At 33.7% G+C, this 20,895-nt stretch overlaps 1 protein-coding gene across 1 annotated transcript in view; it reads left to right on the top strand.

Moving 5' to 3' along the window:
• The window catches only part of LOC149427052 (uncharacterized), a 421,382-nt gene that overhangs the window by 383,321 nt on the left and 17,166 nt on the right, over nucleotides 1–20,895 (top strand). Inside the window, exons 8-10 of the mRNA XM_089634915.1 lie at nucleotides 4,755–6,120; nucleotides 7,347–7,480; nucleotides 20,443–20,590. Coding sequence (XP_089491041.1) covers nucleotides 4,755–6,120; nucleotides 7,347–7,480; nucleotides 20,443–20,590 — 1,648 coding nt within the window. The remainder of the gene's footprint in view (nucleotides 1–4,754; nucleotides 6,121–7,346; nucleotides 7,481–20,442; nucleotides 20,591–20,895) is intronic.

Raw genomic sequence — 20,895 nt, 5'->3', positions numbered from 1 at the left:
CAAGGGCGGAGGAACGTGAGCTAAAATGCTTACGGAGTGTGATGTAGGCACAGGTAGTAGTCAATAGTTCTGTTATCTATTAAAGGAGGTGATTACATCCGCTAATTGTTTGGTTAAAAAGTAATTAACTACATATCCTTCACTAGTATCTAGTCATAACCTTAACATAATGCATCAAATTCGTTGATATTAATATTCCACTCCGTAATATTGTTATATTAAAATTAATTAATATTAAGCAATTATTTTATCAAGGCAATTTAATATGTTTCTTCCAAAATTTACGTAAGCATCCATTCATTTGCAAAAAACTTTTATTCAGTTGTTGGCAGCCCTCCTGTGAGTAAACTTAAAAGCCAACTAAACTTACAGAAATAAAAGCCACACAGTTTTATTTTACAGTGAAAATAGTTTGTAAACTTCCTTGTTATTGTACTTGTATTCTATATACCCTTTGGCATAAATCAATGAAAAAAATAAAATTCTATTTGTACTTATTTATATTATTATACAGTAAAAACCATGAAACTTAAAAAGTAGCAACACATTAACGATGTAATACGGTGTAAATTACTACTTGAATTATTTACGTCGGAGGAGATGGTAAAAAATATGCAATAAATTTCCTTTTTTTAATCAATGTTCAAAATATCTTTTGCTGCCATGTTAGATTTTGTTAGTAAGAAGTGACGTTTGCTAAAAGGTTCAGCTTCAATCTTAAAGCGATGCACCACGTCGTGTAACATTTGGAATCGGGCAGTTATTAATATAATATTTGCAGATGGCGAATAAATAAATTTCAGCTTAACAACAGTCGCTTAATTTTCTTAGGATCATTTTCTAAGGAACTTAATTTGTCACATTATACAATAAAACCACCACCGAAAAGGGGTTCATAAGTAGGAGATTTTGAACTTTAATGCAGTTATTATAGGCCTGATAGGTATAGGATGTGTTCTACACGCAGTATCTAAAATATTTCTATTATTTCTAAAGTGTTCAAATGTTCAAACAAAAACAGACGATTTTGCATGCATGTATCAAAGTGCCCCACTGGTGGGGCAGAATAATACAAATATGATTTTTTCTTAAAATCAGTTTATCTCTATACGTCGCCAGTTTTTGCGGTTTTTGCGTAGCCAAAATATAAGCTGACATATCAGCCAATGCACACATCAAAACAAATATTTAAGTATAATGCTTTATGGTCCTCAGAAAAGAGATTGAATTTTTGTGTATCAAAGTGCCACCTACTCTGTAGTGATTCGCCCTTAATATGTAAAAATTATTTTTATGACCCAAACTAAGAATCTAATAACCTATTTCATGATTTTTTTTCCATCTCCCAGATGTTAATAGTTGCTTGAAGCGAAGTGTTACTTTTATAATCTACCAAATAATTTTCTCTTGAACCAATGGCAAAGGAATAAATTCACAAAAAATCCATACGAACATGAAAATCAGAACTGCCGAAGGTGCTTAGAGTAGGAAGAGTAGGGAACGTTTATGTGTTATGTTAAGAGAAGCAAAATACGCGGCATTCTTTTAGAAATTTATCGTTGCCCATTAATTTTAACGGAGCGATTTATGGAACTCATATCCAGGGCGCTGCTCGTATCGTTGTAGCTTTTTATTATGGAAATGGCTGCCAGACACTCAAATTCTTTTTTTATTGCCTCAAGTTAACCCATACTACTTGTTTATGAATACACACCTATTGTTTACTACGGTTTACTGTAAACAAGAACAAATGCTAATTAAATACAGCGAGTAGAACACATGTTTCCCTTCGCCAAGATCGAGCACATCGAAAAACAAGTACCAGGCCTATAAAAAAATGCTTTTATCTGTAAAATCTTCTACTTGCGAACCTCTTTTCGGGTATGATTTTTTCCTATAAAGTGGCAATTTAAATTATTTAGATAATTATTAAAAACATGCATTTTGGCGATGTTTTTGTTTTTCATAAATCAAAAAAGCCGCTTCTACATTTTGGGTACCGCCCTATAAAGTTCACATAAAATTAAGGAAACAAAGGGTTTCTACCTTAACTTGGGTGATTTTGCAGGCCTATTTTAATTGCACAATAGGTACACTATGAACAAGTTAGTTATTTTCAAAGGTTTTATTTGTTTGTCATCTGAACAAACAGCCTTACCGTCGTTTCAGAAGTGCATTACCTAATACCTAAGTGAATCCTTTCGTATGAAAAGTGTATTTCGGTGAGCGCCAGCTATGGTCAAGATGACAATAGATGTATAATCGTACATCTAATTACGTATGAACTACAAAAAGTCAGCCTTCTGACACTCATAATCTAATTATACGTAATTGTCTGCTAAATTGTAACTGCCACCCCTTGGAAAGTGTAGATTGTATCATGTTGTAAAGATTGATAATTTTTTAAGATGGAATGACCATAACGATATATTAACAAAGAATATCAGGAGACTTACATTTATTTTTAAAGAACTTCGACACTTATTGGACAAAGAGAAATAAAAAATGTCTATTTTGCCTTAGTCCAATCTCGACTTTCTTATAACATAGTATGCTGGGGATCATGTCTAAAGTCCAATGTTGAACCACTAAATATTACTCAAAAATATATCCTTAAAGTGATGTACAAAAAAAAAATTTCTGTTTTCCATTCAACCTTCTTTATAAGGAGTGTAATTTTATGAGTATAAAACAACTATATATGACTAAAATACTTAGTCGAATATTACATTTGCTGAAAGAACACAACAAACGCGGACAGCTAGAATTAGCTCTACATTGAACTTTGTGGCGGTACATAATAAAACTTCTTTTGGTCAAAGAAATTATTTATATCAGTCACCACTTATTTTTAATATTCTTCGAAATCATATTAAGTCTACCAATTCCTTAGTTAAATTTTAATTTAAAAAAAATTTAATTAAGATTTTTGTATTGACAGACTATTGTCTTAATATTTGTTCATCCTTGTCCTTTCTTAAATAATAAGATTTTATATAAGTCCCATTTGCTAAAAACTGAATGTCACCCTATCTGTCTTTATTATCTACTTTGCTTCTTCTTTTGAATAATTTATAGTTCAAATATTGTTACAATATACTGTCAAATTACCCATCTGGTAACACGTCTAATACTTGTTTTGTGTTTGTATGTAGAATCACTTTATGTTTGTGATTACTCTTATGTTTGCTTCACTCAAATGTAAATTGTTAACCTCGATACAGGCTTAGTCCTAGTGAGGTTGATTTTTATGTGAAAAAATGTTTTTTTATGTATAGTGAGATGCAATAAATAAACACATAACATATTCGATGCGAACCTGAGTTATTGCTGCGTTTCAAGTTTTAACAAAAAGTCGCACCCAGAAGCCGTCAAAGCAATCTAGTTGCTGCCCGTGGAAAGTTCAAATGGTACCATTACTCAGAAGAAAAACAACAAATTGATATAGAAATTGTTTTTTTGACATAGATAGTTTCAGATATTAGTATAAAGTCGTCATTGTTTTTAGAAGAATTTAAAAATGAACGGGGAAAATAAATTAGGTTGTTTGAAATTGTTTTTCAAACATTTTAAAAATAGGTACCTATTATTGTTTGGTGTTGTTTTATTTTTCGACAGCGTTTTTTGACACGATTATTATTATATACGTAAGTGTTTATTAGTTCATCGCCGAGTAAAATGCCAGCGCGAGGGTTTCCTTCACACAAGTCCGGTAATTTAATAATTAAACTATTAGTGAACCCGCAAATAGCGCGAATGTGAATCGATATCTTACAATACCCGGTGGCCACAAACACCCTGTGCTTTACCGTCTGGAAGGCGCAGGCGACGGAGAGTCTAATGAACGGAACCCAATTAATTAGTTCGGGCGCCCCGGGAACAATGCGTTATGCTGATACATTTATTCCATTCGACTGATTTATAGCTGCACATCAACTATAACAAGCTTCCTTTTACTTATTAGTACTTAGATATGTTCGATATTCCTGTCCCGGTTGCTTGGAACCGGTTCCATAGCTGTCAGTGGAAATGTCGATATTATTTTTCAGGGAACCGGTTATTTTTGGAAGCGGTTATCTTTGGATCCGAAAATATTTGATAAATTGTAAAAGCACGACAAAACAATTTGATGTTTTGATTCTCCGGTCTCTGGTAACCGGAACCACAATGACAACCCATTACAGGTCAACCTTCTCTGTTGGTACTAATCGAAGTACCGTCCATGGTGATGAGGACAAGTAAGCAGAAATTTGATACCAATTACGTTTGCAATTTCAATTAATGTTTTCCAGATTTTATACATTTTATAATTCTGATTCTTATTTGATCATGTTATCTCCCTAGTAGGGCAGGGAAACGGGGTCCTTTATTGATGACATGGTAGTCAAAAAAGTACTTCGAACAAACTTTTTGTGAAACCACGATAATTTCTTCCCATTAAATTAATAACAGCAATCCAAAAAAAATAAAATAATTTATATTCCCTATCATACTTCGAAAAAAAAATTCAAGGGAGTTATGACCACCTAATACTAACTAAGTACATGCCTGCTGTTTACTTGTAAGATTGTGAGTTATGTGTTTAGGTAATGGTAGTTTAAGTCGATTGGAGCTATTTACTTAGGCATGAATTCATTATTATATATTTACAACGTATCTGTTTGTTTACTCTTAACCAAGTAATACTCTCCTGTTGACTTTAAACAACATTTTTGGTGCAATTTATATTCTTAGAATGTTTTTCCTTGTTTCAGAGAGCTAAATTACATCATCGAAGATTCCCTCGCTGGTTTGAAATATTCTCAAGATGGAACCGAGAGACTGGACAAATCTTTAGTGGCAAACTTCGAGATACTCAACCTAGTGCCTAATTCCGATAAATCGAAGGAAGCTACTAAAGAGGGGCCAGCCCCCGAGCAGGACAGGCTGAAGTGGAGGTCGGTGGGCCGCGTCTCCGGGAGGAGCGTGCAGCTGGACACCATCGTGTGGCCTGGAGGGGACATCGTGGTCTCGGGACTATCAGCACAAGCCAGAAGTGTCTTTAGAGTGGTCACGGCACTCGCTCCGCCTTTTGTTATGGAGAGTGAATTAGACGAGGACGGACAATGTCTCCGGGGACTACCGTGTCACCGCGTCCTCACTTCGGACAAAGATAATCTCACCTTGGTTTTCAACGAAATGGAAACCCAAGAACGATTGGAAGAGGCGGAAGAGGATGGCATCCAGGGATCTTTCTTTCCTCATCTCAAATATCAAGCGCAATTCGGTCCGTTCAGTGACAAATTTCTGCCTTTTATAAATAAATATAGATACCGAACCAACTGCTGCTACGGTCTCGCCATGGATCTGTTGGAAAACATTGCTCAAGAATTAGAATTCGATTTCCATTTGTACATAGTGAGTGACGGTTTATTTGGAACTAGGAAGTTTTCCAGAAAGTACGTGAAACACAAAGAAGTGAAGTTTAATTTCAAGGAGCCGCCCGCTCACGGCGGGAAGCCGGATTTTCGAAAAGAGTTTCGGAACGGCTACTTAGAAGCCACGGCCGAGGAACTGTCCGCCTCCTCGGAGCAGAAGCTGGCATCGGAAGAGGACTTGAAGTGGAACGGGATAGTGGGCGACCTGGTCTCCGGGGCGGCACACATGTCGTTCGCCTCCCTCAGCATATCGAGCGCCAGGTCCGAAGTCATAGATTATAGTGCCCCTTATTTCTACAGCGGTGTTTCGTTTCTCGCGGCTCCCCTAGAAAAGTCAGAAATACCGCTGCTCGCATTCCTGTTGCCTTTTTCTCCCGAACTGTGGATAGCAATATTTACGTCGTTAAACGTAACTGCAATAGCGGTTGCCATCTATGAGTGGCTCTCTCCTTTCGGATTGAACCCTTGGGGCCGACAAAGGTCCAAGAACTTCAGCATGTCGAGTGCCCTCTGGGTGATGTGGGGGCTGTTGTGCGGCCACTTGGTGGCCTTCAAGGCGCCGAAGAGCTGGCCAAATAAGTTCCTCATTAACGTGTGGGGCGGATTCTCTGTCATCTTCGTCGCCAGTTACACTGCCAACATCGCCGCGCTCATAGCGGGCCAATTCTTTCACAATGCTGTCGATGATTACAACGATCGAAATGTAAGTTTTACAAAGTCATATATCACACTTGCTTCGAATATCTGTGTCTAATTAACGAATATCTATTTTACCAACATAAATACTTGATTAATAAGCCCACGTAGCAAAGTGGCTAGTGCACCTGGCCGGCAATAAGAAGGCTGGGGGTTCAATCCCCGTCGGCGGCATTTATTTTTCTGGAAGATTTTTTCAAAATAATGTGTCTTTCAGGATAATAATTATTGCTTATAATTATTACTTATCCTTTGTGCTTTGCATAAAAAACGTGTCTTGTAAAATCATTTCTTTCCCTTTCTTTTGCTAAAAAACGTAACTTTTGACGATTGTACAAAAATGTTAAAGATACTTTTTAAAAATATAAAAAAGAACAAAATATTAAAATAAATTGATACTAAAAGTTAAAAAAAATTATAGCACTTTGCTCTAAAATGTAACAAATGAAAACTTTATTTTATTTGTATTTTTGATTATTTGTGATCATGTTTAACAAGTTTCATTGCATTGAGCTCCATTCATCGCATTAATTTGATTGCAGTAGGTACTTGTAGGCCACACTTTATATTACTAACGGCCTAACTTACTATAACTCACTACTACACCGCCGTAAGTCAAGCCATGTCAAACTGGATTAATGGACTTTGAAGTCAAGCATCTTTAATATGCAATATATATACATGAATCAAGACTGTGATATGTTTGTGTATTGCTATTTAAAAAACTGAATTTTAATGCAACAGAGTTGTAAGTAGCTATGCTATAAGAAAAAATCATCTTAACTATTTAAATAATGTTAATTCCTCCCTTCACATTGCAAAATAATTCAGAGCAATTTCAAAACAAAATATCGATATAATTATACCTGTAATAGTTTTTATTATTCCTATATTATCCATTATGCCATACTTATTTCATTATTCTACGCATTCAGTATGCAAAAAAAAGATATGTAAAGAACTATTTTTTTGTTGCCTTTACACTCATCATAATAAGTTCTTATAAAGTCCTGGCCCCTAGCAAAGGCTCCACTCCTGAAGTCTTCTGATGCTTCCCTGTGTTCCTTATATTTCATTTCTGAGGCCATTTATCTCACAGTCTGGGGTCCGGCTTTGTTTTCCGCTTCCTAACAACGTTATTTTAGGCCAACAGTTGTTTATTGTCTATCCTTTCTCCATTGTCCCGCAATCAGCCTCGCAACCCTCCATGATAATAAAGTATTGTATGTGCAGCTCCTAACACAGAGAGTGGGCACCCCGCGGGCCTCCGCGGCGGAGTACTACGTGCAGCGGTCTAACCACCTTCTCTGGGACCACATGAAGAAATACGCACTGGCTGATGTGGAGGACGGTATTCGGAGGCTAAGGTAACATTCATTATTACTTCTTTACTTCCACCGAAATATATCAGCATATATCTAAATTAAAATAATACGTCACCTTTTTGCTACTAAAATGTAAAGTGCAAATGATCAAACTTCCGTAATTTCTGATGAACTGTACAATCACAGTTTGTACACACTCGCACGGTCCCAATTGAATTTGATTTTATAGAAAGCATATAAAATATCAATTTCACCATAGAACACTGAAATGATTAGTACTATAAGAATAAATAGTTATAAGAATTGATATGATTTATTCTTATTAGTTATATCTAGAAAACTGAGTACTGCCAATCTATTAAGAATCTCTTCAAATTATTCGGAATCCGGTTAAAACGGGATTGCAGGCCGTTTCTCGATAAATTTTTACTCACCCCTCCAGCGTCAATACGACCGAGCGTCCATATTTATATTTATAATATTTTTATCTTTTTTCTATCGGGCGAAAATGCACAATATATTTTTTTTATGTAATTAAAATCAAATTTAATAGTATAATTATTAAGTTCTGCAAGTATTTTCGGCTTTCAAGGCCATTTTTAAACAGTTTGTTAAATTATTAATTGTTGGAACTTGTTTGTTAGGAAACGGCCTGCAATCCCGTTTTAACAGGATTACGAATAATTTGTAAGGATTTATAATAAATAATAATCAATAATCATTTTTCTCCGTGTACGTAGTAAGTGTTTGGTAATAATAAGCTCCTTTTAATCAGAGCCTATGTCATTTTTGGGGATGCTGTGTTTAGTGTTTTTTAAGGGAAGGAATGAGTGAACACGGATCTTGAAGATAATAGGGAAATACATAGGCCAGCAAACCGTTCCTCTGCCGAGCTGTTATTATTATCAAAATTATGCAATAGAAACACGATGATAATAATATGAAAACAAGGAGACGATCTCCACTAAATAAGCAGGGGTAAAGTAACTCCAATGAAGCTTATTGTATAGATTAACAAACGCTAATTCTGAATTTATACGTTTTATCTTGTATTATTATAACTTGAATTTATAAATCGTCATTTAAAAAATAATAAAACACATTCACATTAAAACACACCGTTTGGATGTACGACTGAACCTGCCGATTCTTCACAACTAGTCTACGTGAGTAATATATCTATGGTACACATTTCCTCACCTGGGTTGACAATTCATGGAGAATTCCACAAACAGCGGGGGTTTTCTAAGATTTTTCAAGAATTGTGTTTATTTGTAATGGGAAATGAGAACCTTTTTGTAATGGGAAAATGCGGGGATTCTGGGTATTTCTTGACTATCCAACCACATTGAAACATAATATTTACAAAATTGTGAGAAGGTACTATATTTCGTTTTCTTTCGCATCGAATTTTCTAAGTTTGTCTGAACGAAATAGAATATCCAAAAATGACTAGATAAATAAAAAAAAGATAATTTCACTACGATTTTGTTTCATTTTGGAGGTTAAGAATTTATGGTCATTTTGTGGGGATTTTAAATCCTTTGATAATTACTTCACAGTTTGTGGGGATTTTAAATCCTTCGATAATTACTTCACATCTTGTGGGCATTTTAGAACATATGCGTTAGCAACCCTTGGCCACATTCACATTAGAACTGAAGAAAATGTTAAAATGTAGGATTTTAATACCCGTCAATTGTTTATCAGATGCGGTCATAAGTTAACCAAAATTTTGCCATTTTGGTTAACCCTTCAGTATTTTAAATATGTATGTAAAGAAAAATATAATTTTCTTTAATTCAAGACAATGCCGAGCTTGTCCCGTCATTGTGGCTGTGTGTGTCGTGGACTGTCACTGGCTGAATGTGCGCCACAGTACCTACACAGTCGACTCGATATTTCGTAATCTATGGTTTAAGACATAGTAAAAATAATCTATGGGTTGTGACAAGGCAGATTGATGGGAATAATTTCAATAATTTGTAATTGCTATCGTGATTGTGATTAAGGAATTGACATAACAATTAATAACATTAAATGTCGTTTCTTTCCTTACAGGTAATGTTTTGTTACTGAATGCTTTTCTTTATTTAAATCTTGTGAGATTAACAAAATAAACCTCTTCTTTCCTTACAGAGAAACTCAATTGTGTTTTAATTGACTGTGTCGTTCAAATCACAAGGAAAATATCATTATATGTATTCAAAGAAGTCTTAGCGGCGATTGAATTTTTCATGAAATTTCCGAATGTTTCCGATCTATTTTAAATTTGCTATATGGTTCTTATTTTAGAAGTTATCGTAAAGACAAATACCATGTTAGGAACTGGATAATATTGTCTTTCATATATTTGCATTTGAAAGAAACAATAATCTATCTAAATAATAAAATTTCAATAAAAAACATAAAAAATGTTCTAAAAAAAAACTTACCGAAAATTTTAACTCGATACGCTTATGACATGGAAATAATTCCATATTTAGAAAACAGTTTCAAATCGTTTAAAAAATTGGTAACAAATTGGTCAATTTACTTTCTTTGCGGTTAATAAAAACAAGTTATAAACTTCTTATAATTATTTGACATCAAGGAATCAGCAAAAAAAATATTGAACAATTTAAACTCGTTTTTCGATCAAAACGAGGTTAAATATTTTATTTATATTAACACACACCTGCACAAGGCATTTATATCATAAAAATCACTTTAATAAATGTATTTGATAAATATTATAATGTAATAACACAATTAACATATCCTACGTGAAATAACCCAACTTCTGGTCCCAGCACAAATCAAACATTTTCAAACAGTAAGGCACTGACAGAAAGATATTTTAAAATAGTTAGATTTATGAAGTTCATAATAACACATATTATTTAGAAAAAAAAACGAAAAAAAGGTCACAAAATAACAATTAAAAATGGAAATATATCCGAACTCAAGAATTATGTCACTTTTAATATGACTTATAGATACTAACACGTAAAATGCTATTAATAATGTTAAATATTACTGATGTAGCTTTTTGTGTTGCATTAATTAGGTGACTAGGATTGTAGTTATTTCGTCGATTGAAGGCTAGTGGGAAGGAAGGTAGGTGAATTAAAAAGTAGTTTTTTAAAAATTATTTACTTAATCAATTCAAATTACGTAATAATGCAGAAATATAGGTAAGATAGTAGGTAAACAAAGTGTCCGGTGGCAAAGTGAACTAACTTTGATAGATGTACTACACATGAAAGTACAAGTAAAAAATATTAAAATCTTTTTTCTGGATTCCAACATTTTTAGGTTTAACATTTATCAGGTTAAAAAATTGAATTTTTTGTACAGATAAAAATCATGAAAATAGTTATTAATATTTTTTACTTCTACCATAATATTGAACCCCCTCCCGAAATTAGTGCACTTAGTAAAGTAGTAGTAGAACTACCCCAGCCACCCGGTATAAGACGAATAAAATAAAAATTAAATTAGTTGTAATTCGATAATAATAAATGTATAATAAATCCATAATATAATAATGATATTAAAATAAGATATCATTACATTCATTTTTGTAACAAATAGTGATAATGATATCCTCAATAAGATCTCTCGTACAGAGGATTTCATTTACATATAATTAAAATTTTGTGGTCTGGATAATATGAAATACATATAAATATATATTGCAAAAATTGTGACTTGCTTGATAGCAATTTTCTCATTTGTTGACTAACAAACTAACTATTCGTCACGCCGTTTCCCAAAGGGATAGGTAGACAACAGTTAAAAGTCACACAATTCTGTATTGGCATACACTGCTCGTTTCAAGCACATTCATGAATATTATATTTCATAATTTACATATCAAAATGGCATATGACAAATAAATGTATCTTTCATAGTCTTCACAAAACAGTTGTACAACAATTTAATATAACCGAGAAGATTACAAATTTAGAACACAAAAATATGGTAAATGATAAATGGCTAAAAAAATTGGTTGTAGATGAGTGAAATGTGAAATACTCCAGAGTGAAATTATTCATAATCCATGAACTCAAATTTGTGACCGATTTTCGTGTTTCGAATTTAGAAGATGATCCGCTCCATCACTAACTAAACAGCTGACCAGAGCTAACAGAAAATGCCAACAAAAATTTGTTGATGGAGCCTGTTTTTTTTCTTGAATAATAATTAATAATAAATATTTTCACGCTATTCACATAAATATAAATCAAATAGTGCAAATTCAATGCGAAAACACTCACTTTTAAAACACTTTCGGGTGAATTTGAAAGGCATTCACTTTTAACATACTATTATTGCACGATTATTTCATCAAAAGCATCCAGAAAAAACACACATAAGTCTTTAATATATTGAATTATAATAAAATAATAGATTACATTGACAATTTGTGGAAATAATGATCCAAAACACAATTTAATTACGGAGCTCTATCCGTCACTCTAACGGTCAACGGAATAATTCCGCCAATTTGTAATCATGCACTTTGTCATTTTTTAGGATATTTTCCTTTGAATCGAGTCTAAATATTCCAAAGGCAATAAGGAACATCATTTCGTTCTCTTTCAGACATAAAAAATCACAAATGTTCGAATGAGCGGAAGAGAGATATCTAACTTTTAATAATGTATGTTCGGTCTGGTACAATATTGGTTACCTACATTCATAACGGCATATGATGTTTGGGACCAAATTTGGTTTCCTAATAATTAAAGGGAATACAAGAACATTAGTGACGAGATACCAACCATTTAACCTAGTTTTTTTAATGTTAAAAGCGACTAATCTTAGGAATAAAAAACGTCTCGACTCCCGTAAGTTTTTACACATCTTCGGATCTACCGGATCTGCCCTGATGATGGACACTGCAACGCTGTCCAAAACGTCGGCTAAAGAAGGAGTTAGCGCAACACGGCATAACACCCCAAAAACAAACAACAAAAAAAAGTCTCGACTCCCATACAAAATACAGCGCCCGTTGAAAAAAGAAAAGTAGGCCGAATATAATATTTTAACTATAGCGATATAAAATATGCTGGTGTTTAAGTTAAGAGGTCATATTTTACATTCACTTTAGGAAAGGAAGGAGAAGAAATTCTTAGAAGGAAAAAGGTATGACGGGTGGGTAAGAATCTAGGGATCAGTATGTCAAGGAGTGACATCCCGCTGTGGTGCAAGGCGATGTCAAGTCTCCCGATCTGGCCCGCCACGTAGCTGGCACCCCTCACCCAATAAACCCAGCCCCCCCTGCTAAATCACTAAACATTGCGGACTACTTGGTGAGACATAGGTGTCACTAGATGGCAGAGGTATTGGTTATCCAATAAATGGTTCCCAGAGCAGCGGTACCCAAACACGCCTCCCTGATTTAAAAATATTATATTTTTGTTAAATAAAATGGCCAGAAGTTCCTTATTGTAGTACAACTAGATAACGCCGAAATCGCTGGTGGTTATTTGTTTCAGGGCTGACAACAGAATTTCTTGCTGGCCAGGTAGGTAGATTATACCTACCTACCTGTGGTTTGTTACGTTTGGTGATTTAGCAGGGGGCCCGGGTTTATGTTTCTGGGATGACAAGTGAATTTCTTTCTGGCTATTATCGTGTAAAGACTAAAAGGTAATGAAATATATATATTTTTTTTATTTAAAGTATTTTTTCGTATTGAAATTTTTGTAATAACCGACATTTTTCACGATACCGTTACAGAGTAATAACATGTTCAGGTATTGTAATATTTCCCTCCTATTATTTATGTAAGCACCTACGTTTTATTATTATTATGTAACGAGCAGGCAGAATTCTGCTGATGCGCTCATATCTGATTTCACATTAAGTTTAACAGTAATTGAACATGTTTCAATTTAAAAGGAGTCGATCTTTTCTTTTCTCTAAATAAAAATCCAATCGAGCTTTAAATTGGTTAATATAGTAAAATTGATGACATGTTGTTTTTTTGTAAATATATATTATGCATCCATCCACTACTCTATTTTCAAGGAAGTGTTTCCTAGGATTGGATAAAAAGGGTGTTTTATTCATTTTTCAAATTTATATTTTTTTTGGTCGTAAAGATTTCTTGGATACGAAAGTCGCAATCAAGTCACCCCTTTCTCTTCTTTCTTTCTTCTTGTAAATATATATTAATTTTAAAGTTGTATTTCATAAAACTCTGTGCCTGTGTGTGTATGAGGGGTATTGTGAATTTAGTTACTTAGAAGACTTTTTACTATTTGCCACTATTAGTTGCGGTGATGGAAATTGATTATGCATAAATCGTATATTTTTTAATATGACCCATTAGCAGATTTCCTAAATCTCATTAATTTATTCAAGAAAACGTCTAACATATTTATTGAATTTTTAAACAAACTAACTGCTGTTTGACATATACATTTGAAAAAAAAATACACCTCAATTCCCTAGGATTTTCGAAGAACCTTGATTGTGGGATAAACCACCAAGATAAAAGTGGTATCTGATATGTTATTTAGAACACTGCTTATTCCACGCCCACCGGACCAGGCACAATCTGGTTCTAAAACTTTATTTTCACCATTTTTCAAGAAGAATATTCAAAACACTTGCACAAGACTTCAGCGCAACTTAGAGAAGGCGATTGTGGGATTTATCGTGGTACAGATCTGGAAACTGAGAAAATACTCGTATATTTTAGTAGTCAAAATATATGTAATAAGTATTATTCAGAAGATAATCCAAACAATGTGTAGATAGCCGGTTAATGTTATAAACTGTCAATTTTCTTTTTCTTCTAAACAAAACGCATCCGTCAACAAATTCATTGTTTGAATACCTACATGTAAGCATCGGTCAATTTTTCTGTTCTATTTGCATCAACGTTAAACGAAAAACATTAAAAACAAAGATTCATGTAATTTTTTTTTGCAGATATGTAATGCAAATACATTACATTTTAAAATTAAATTTTGCACATCTCTAGTTAAAAGAACGGCGCAAATTTTTTGTTTATATTTTTGCCATATCTTGACTCGGATAGGAAAACGCTGTGTGCAGATTTATCCATGTTTTTATTATGAATTCTTGTAAACGCTAATATAATAACGATATCCTCAGAGAATACAAATGTAAATCCAACATCGGCGTTAGGACAAGATAATTTTAAAAATATTATAGGCATTTCTGTTTTTTTGTTTATTCTTTATTGCCTACACGAAACTGTGAACTAATTTTGTAATTACAAGGGAAAATTTTATTTATGTTTCGTATTTTTGTATACATCATTACTAGACAACTATATTTCTCGAAGGAAAGAAAAGAGAGGGAAATTTGAGTGCAAATGGTGTAAATTGATGCTTTATTAATGAAGCCTGTTAATTTATCGAGAGGACAATAATCGATATCTCCCCGTGCATGTTTGTCTCTTGTCATAAAATTATCAATGTTCATTAAAAGCATTGCAATTGAGAATTCGTATTATTATGACGAGAGTATTATGCTACTTTCGGATTCGAACAAATATCCTCGATTAATGAGTTATAATGAGCTCTGACGATGATTCAAACCAATATCCTCGATTAATGAGTTATAATGAGCTCTGACGATGATTCAAACCAATATCCTCGATTAATGAGTTATAATGAGCTCTGACGATGATTCAGCTAATGAAACTACACGGAGATAACTTGCTGATAAAATATTGCTAATTGATGAAAAATCTGGTCAAATTATTGGTATTCCACATACAAAAGGGATTGCAGGCCTTAACGAATGAATTGACAGATTTCCTTACAAACTATCAGTAAAAGATGAAGGTGTTATGAGGATTTCGGAACACGTGTTCATAAAACTTCTAATTTTGTCGCGTGTTGTCATTATTTATATTTGTCAAGAAAAGCGCAGGTGCATGAACACATGTTGCCATACTCATTTTTATATAATAAGTTTGTGTATTGCGTAATACATATATGAAAGAAGATTTATTACCACTAGCAGTTGAAAACCCGCTCCGCGGGTTTTTTGCTGCTAGGCCCTGCGGGCGGCACTTGGTTGGACTTCGCCCAGTTTAAGTGATAGTAACAACAGTTACATTTAATAGGTAGATATTAGGTCATTCACAAAGAGGTGGTGAGTATATATTGTAAATAGATTATTACAATATAGCGCCCCTGAGGTGATATCTCACAAAAGCGACGCTATACAAATTGTCCAATAAATAAATAAATATAATTTTTACTTTTTATTGCGTACATATGAATTGATATACAACGGAAATGGATAAAATAATGCAATCTTATTAAACTTTATTTCATTAAAACACAAATAACTTTGTTTACATCACTTTATTATATATAACTACATGTTTCATGAACGAAGTTCACCTCATCAGGAGTAAGAAATATAGATTATTGGAAAGAAGAAGTAGAAGGAGGGGGGAGGGGTAAGAGTGAGCGGGGTTTATTAGAATTAGGAATTATAATATCGTTAGACAGGAAAGACCAGTTGAGTTGGAAAATATTTAAAAGAGAGATTATTAAAAAAAATCTTGTTAATTATATCTGCTTTTATATTAACATGTTTTCTAATTTCCAAAGATATACAGTATTTATTTACGATGCTTTATATCCTGTGTGAAGTATTTAAAGACCTGAAAAACAAATAGCATATAACCATAAAACAATGTATTCATAAAACAAATAGCATTTAATAACGGCTATTCTAATAAATTGATGGTTGAAATACTAAATAAAAAAATTAAACATAAACTCTTCAAATGGTATATTTACCCTATTTCTAAAGATTGAAATAAACAGTGGCGTAGAATTCTATTTGTGGATAACGATACTTCCAAAATTATAAATAAAAACATTCTTGGTACTATGATTTAAGATTTTCACGGCCAAAAGTATTTTTGTTATTTGTTTTTGGGGTATTATGCCGTGTTGCGCTAACTCCTTCTTTAGCCAACGTTTCGGACAGCATTGCAGTGTCCATCATCAGGGCAGATGTCTTATTTGAGGTTGTGTTAAAATGTGACCTTAAGTATGAGGTTGTGATACCGTGTTGCCAGCTCCAACCCTCTGAGCTAACATTAACGTATCATTTTTTATTTATTTTTTTTTTATTTAAAGTGGTTTTCTTCGTTTAGCTCTGGTGTATCCGTCAATTACCGGATACCAAGAACTATTAAGCTTAACTCCATCGTCTCTATTAATGTTTACGGGATTTTTATGAATTTCAATGGCCTCCGTAATCAGCCGTGCTCTATAAGTTTTCGGTCTCCCCAGGATTTCAGGAACAAATCCAAAGTGAACTTTGGAATTGTTCCTGAAATCCTGGGGAGACCGAAAACTTATAGAGCACGGCTGATTACGGAGGCCATTGAAATTCATAAAAATCCCGTAAACATTAATAGAGACGATGGAGCTAAGCTTAATAGTTCTTGGTATCCGGTAATTGACGGATACACCAGAGCTAAACGAAGAAAACCACTTTAAATAAAAAAAAAATAAATAAAAAATGATACGTTAATGTTAGCTCAGAGGGTTGGAGCTGGCAACACGGTATCACAACCTCATACTTAAGGTCACATTTTAACACAACCTCAAATAAGACATCTGCCCTGATGATGGACACTGCAATGCTGTCCGAAACGTTGGCTAAAGAAGGAGTTAGCGCAACACGGCATAATACCCCAAAAACAAATAACAAAAATTCTTGGTACTATTCAACCGGCGTTTTACACTAATAACGAAATGAAGAATTATATTCTTAATAATAAAGATAGCGATAATCAAATAAAAAATCGGGAGTTTATAAACTAAATTGGGATGATCGTTATTTCTTTTACAAAAGTAGAACCAAAAAACTTTGAAGTCAGAACTAAAAAACATGTCGGAGCTCTAAATGGAAATAGTGAATCTGAGTGTGATCATCTTTTGAATAATGATCACACTTTTGTTAAAAATTCAGGTCTTAAAATACTTCACACAGGATACGAAGCATCGCAAAGAAATAATTTTAAACTTTTAGAAATAAGAAAACGTGTCTATACAAAATCAGACATAATTAATAAGCAAAAAAAATTATAAGCCCTCTTATAAATATTTTCCAACTCGACTGGTCTTTCCCGTCTAACAATATTGAAATTCAAACTCCACCCACTCTTACCCCTCCCCCCTTCTTCCACTTCTTCTTTCCAATTGTAATCTATATTTAATTTTTGACTTCAATGTATACTTACTCCTGATGAGGTGAACTTCGTTCATAAAACATGTAGAGGTTGTATGTAATTAAGTGATGTAAACAAAGTTATTTATGTTTTAATAAAATAAATAATGCCATCACAAAGTGATAAGCTTCCAGAAGAAATCTTCTAATTGAACGCTTGTTAATGGTCATGTAATTTTGCTTCACTATGCGTATTGTTAACTGCATATTTAAATATTGGCGCCAGTCATTTGCTTTGTTCTTATACCGCCAGAGGGGCAGAGTGGTCGAATTTTGCCTGCAGACCCCTTTTCGGGATTTACCCGAAACATACGATTTGAATTCGACCAATCAGAGGGCCTAGATCGTCCAGATGCTAGCGTAATAATACTATTTATTTATTCTTTATTCTTTAATATATTTGTTAAACACTATCAGATGAATTTTATGTGGAATGAAAAAAAGGAGTAGAAAAAAAAACTATAGGTGATTTTGTCTTCTCGTATTTGTTGACAGTTATATTATTGATATTTAGATATTAGCATTGCTCATAACGTAAATGATATTACGAGCTAAAAATAGTTCTGATGAAAAAAATTTTAAACTACGCAATTATCATGACGCCAGATAAATAAATATCAGTTATAGTACAAGTATATACGCGAAATACGATAAAACTGGTAGCAAAATTCTATCGAAGTCTGGTATGAAAGCTTGTTAATTATAACGAAAAATTTTCCGAAATTTAATTAAAGATTAGTGTGTGGTGGCAATTACATTTAAAGTACTGAATAAATAGGTAGGTATATACTCTGCATACGTTCATTGTTTTATGCGCGAAGAAATGTATTGATTTGGTTTTAGGCAGTTTGCTGTATAATTACCCGGCGTTGTTCGGGTGATAAGTTGGCCTTTCAGGATAATAAACCGCAACCGCGCCGAAACCTCGGGTGGCCCTTGCTACCTTGTTACGAGAATAGCTTATTGGACGGAGAAATTCTAATCCGGGATCTGCCGTGTGTCGTGCTAATGGAGACAGGGAAATGCGATTTATATTTATAAAAAAATGTAGTTCATTTTATTTTTATTTCATGTTTAAAAATTTTCTGTAAAATTTTCGATAACTCACTCGGTGTATTATGTTCTTAAAATCCATGTAAAAGTCTGACTGGGCTTAAAACCAAATAATAATAATAGAAATAAAATAATAAAAATTAAAAATTGAAATAAAAAAAAAAAAACAAAGCAAAACAAAATTGCTGACGGTGAGATTTTTTACTGAGAACACAAGAGTCCCGCTGTGGGACCATGACTTTCGAAGAAGGGATGGAACCATGATGGCCGTTAATTTAAGGAGTGTCTATAAAAACAGAGCTTTAAGGTTGTATCTAGCATATCACTGGCGTTGCACCGGCTTTACACAGGGTTTTTCATTATCAAATGTAGACACAAATGTTCCTATTATTTTTAACGTAAAGTGAAAAAATTATTCAAGATGCATTAAAAATTGGGTGGGAAAAGGTGATGGGGTAGTTTTTATTTATTTGCAAAAACAGTTTAAATAATTGAAAAATAATATTTCACGTTTAAATACGTTGTAGGACATGTGGAAAATATCCACATTTTCTGCGAGGCAGTTAATTAACCTAGTGATTCTTCCCAAGGGCATCACCATTGGTAAGTTAGATCTGCACCTAGGAAGAATCAAAAGCCTGTTTTGGCGGCCTCGCGCAAAATTATCCGGGACATTCTATTTTAGCCAGAATGTCTGGTATTGAGATTAAACCGTTTAGAAGCTTATACGCTATCAGGATAGTGCAACTTCCTTTCTGGAACTAAGGCTGCATACACCCAGCATTCCCGAGATAAATGCTGTTGGAAACAGCCATGGGTAATAACAATAACCAATCTCTCTCATGTAGCGGTATCGTAAAAAAATCATTTGTATCTTCTCGACCATTAGTAAATAGACAGTGTTCTCTGGCCCCCATACCTGAGATTCACTCTCGAGAATGCTACGCACTAAGCTAAAGTAAAGCAGCCTTATAACTGCATGGTTGGTCAAGTCTTTTGAATTGTGTATGAAAAAAACCCAACATCCTAGTTTCTTTTTTACAGATTTTTTCAATATGAGCGTGAAATTTTAAGCGAATGTCGTACACAATTCCTAAGTCCTTGCAAGTCACGATGTGTTTCAGTGACGTATCTTTCACTTCATAATTAATGTATATGGTCTTGTGTGCCCTTGTAAAACATATGACAGAAATTTTTTGGAAGTTGACCCCAAGTTTGTTATCAATACTCCAGTCAATAATTTCATCGATATCTTCCTGGAGCATTTTACAGTCTTCTAACGACCTTATTGTCAGAAAGAGGTTATTATCATCGGTGAAAAGTAAAAAACGGACGAATTTAATCTTTTCTCGAATATTGTTTATAAAAATTAAAAACAATGGGGGTCCTAAATTGGATCCCTGCGGCACTCAAGAATTTGTACGATATGCATTAGAGTTAAAAATCTCATGTAAATAGTGATCATTCTCTCATTTTGAAGGTCTAGTGTGCACATTTTATCAATCTCAGAATAAAACTGTAGATTTGTATAAAAAACAAAGCCACGCCGCGACATATATACTCTTCCTTTATATAGATATCGAATATAGATAGATTTGAATGAATCACTGTCTCTTACTTTAACATAGGCTTACTGGCCAGCGTTATAAGAAAAAAACAATTATTTCACAAAATTTTTGTGAATTTATGCACTAAGTAAAAAAAATCATTTTAATTTCCAGGAACGGTTCCCTCGACCTGCTGATAGCGGACACGCCCATCCTGGATTACTACCGCGCTACAGACCACGGCTGCAAACTCCAGAGAATAGGGGAAACCTTCAACGAGGACACCTACGCTGTTGGCATGGCCAAAGGCTTCCCTTTAAAGGTAACTACTAATCATAGACCATTTCCTCTAGCAGTTACTTAAGAGTACGTAGCCATTATAAACTCGAGTCTGTTAAGTGGACGTATGTACTATGTACCTAGGAAATAATAAAACAATATTTAGTGTTCTTTTGGTCGTGATTAGTTGTACCCACTATCGTGATTTATTTTCGTGTTATAATAATAAGCTGCGTTGCGCTACCTCTTTCTTTGGCTAACGCTTCGTACAGAGACCGATAGTATCCATCATCAGGGCAGATGTGTAAAATGTGGTGAAGTGTATATTTATGAATGTAGAATGTAGAA

The sequence above is a fragment of the Hesperophylax consimilis genome, chromosome 1 (genome assembly GCF_061612785.1).
Source record: "Hesperophylax consimilis isolate HC1 chromosome 1, BYU_Hcon_1.0, whole genome shotgun sequence".
Lineage (NCBI taxonomy): Eukaryota > Metazoa > Arthropoda > Insecta > Trichoptera > Limnephilidae > Hesperophylax > Hesperophylax consimilis.
Note: the sequence above shows the minus strand (reverse complement) of the source record. Positions and strands in the feature narration are given on the sequence as shown.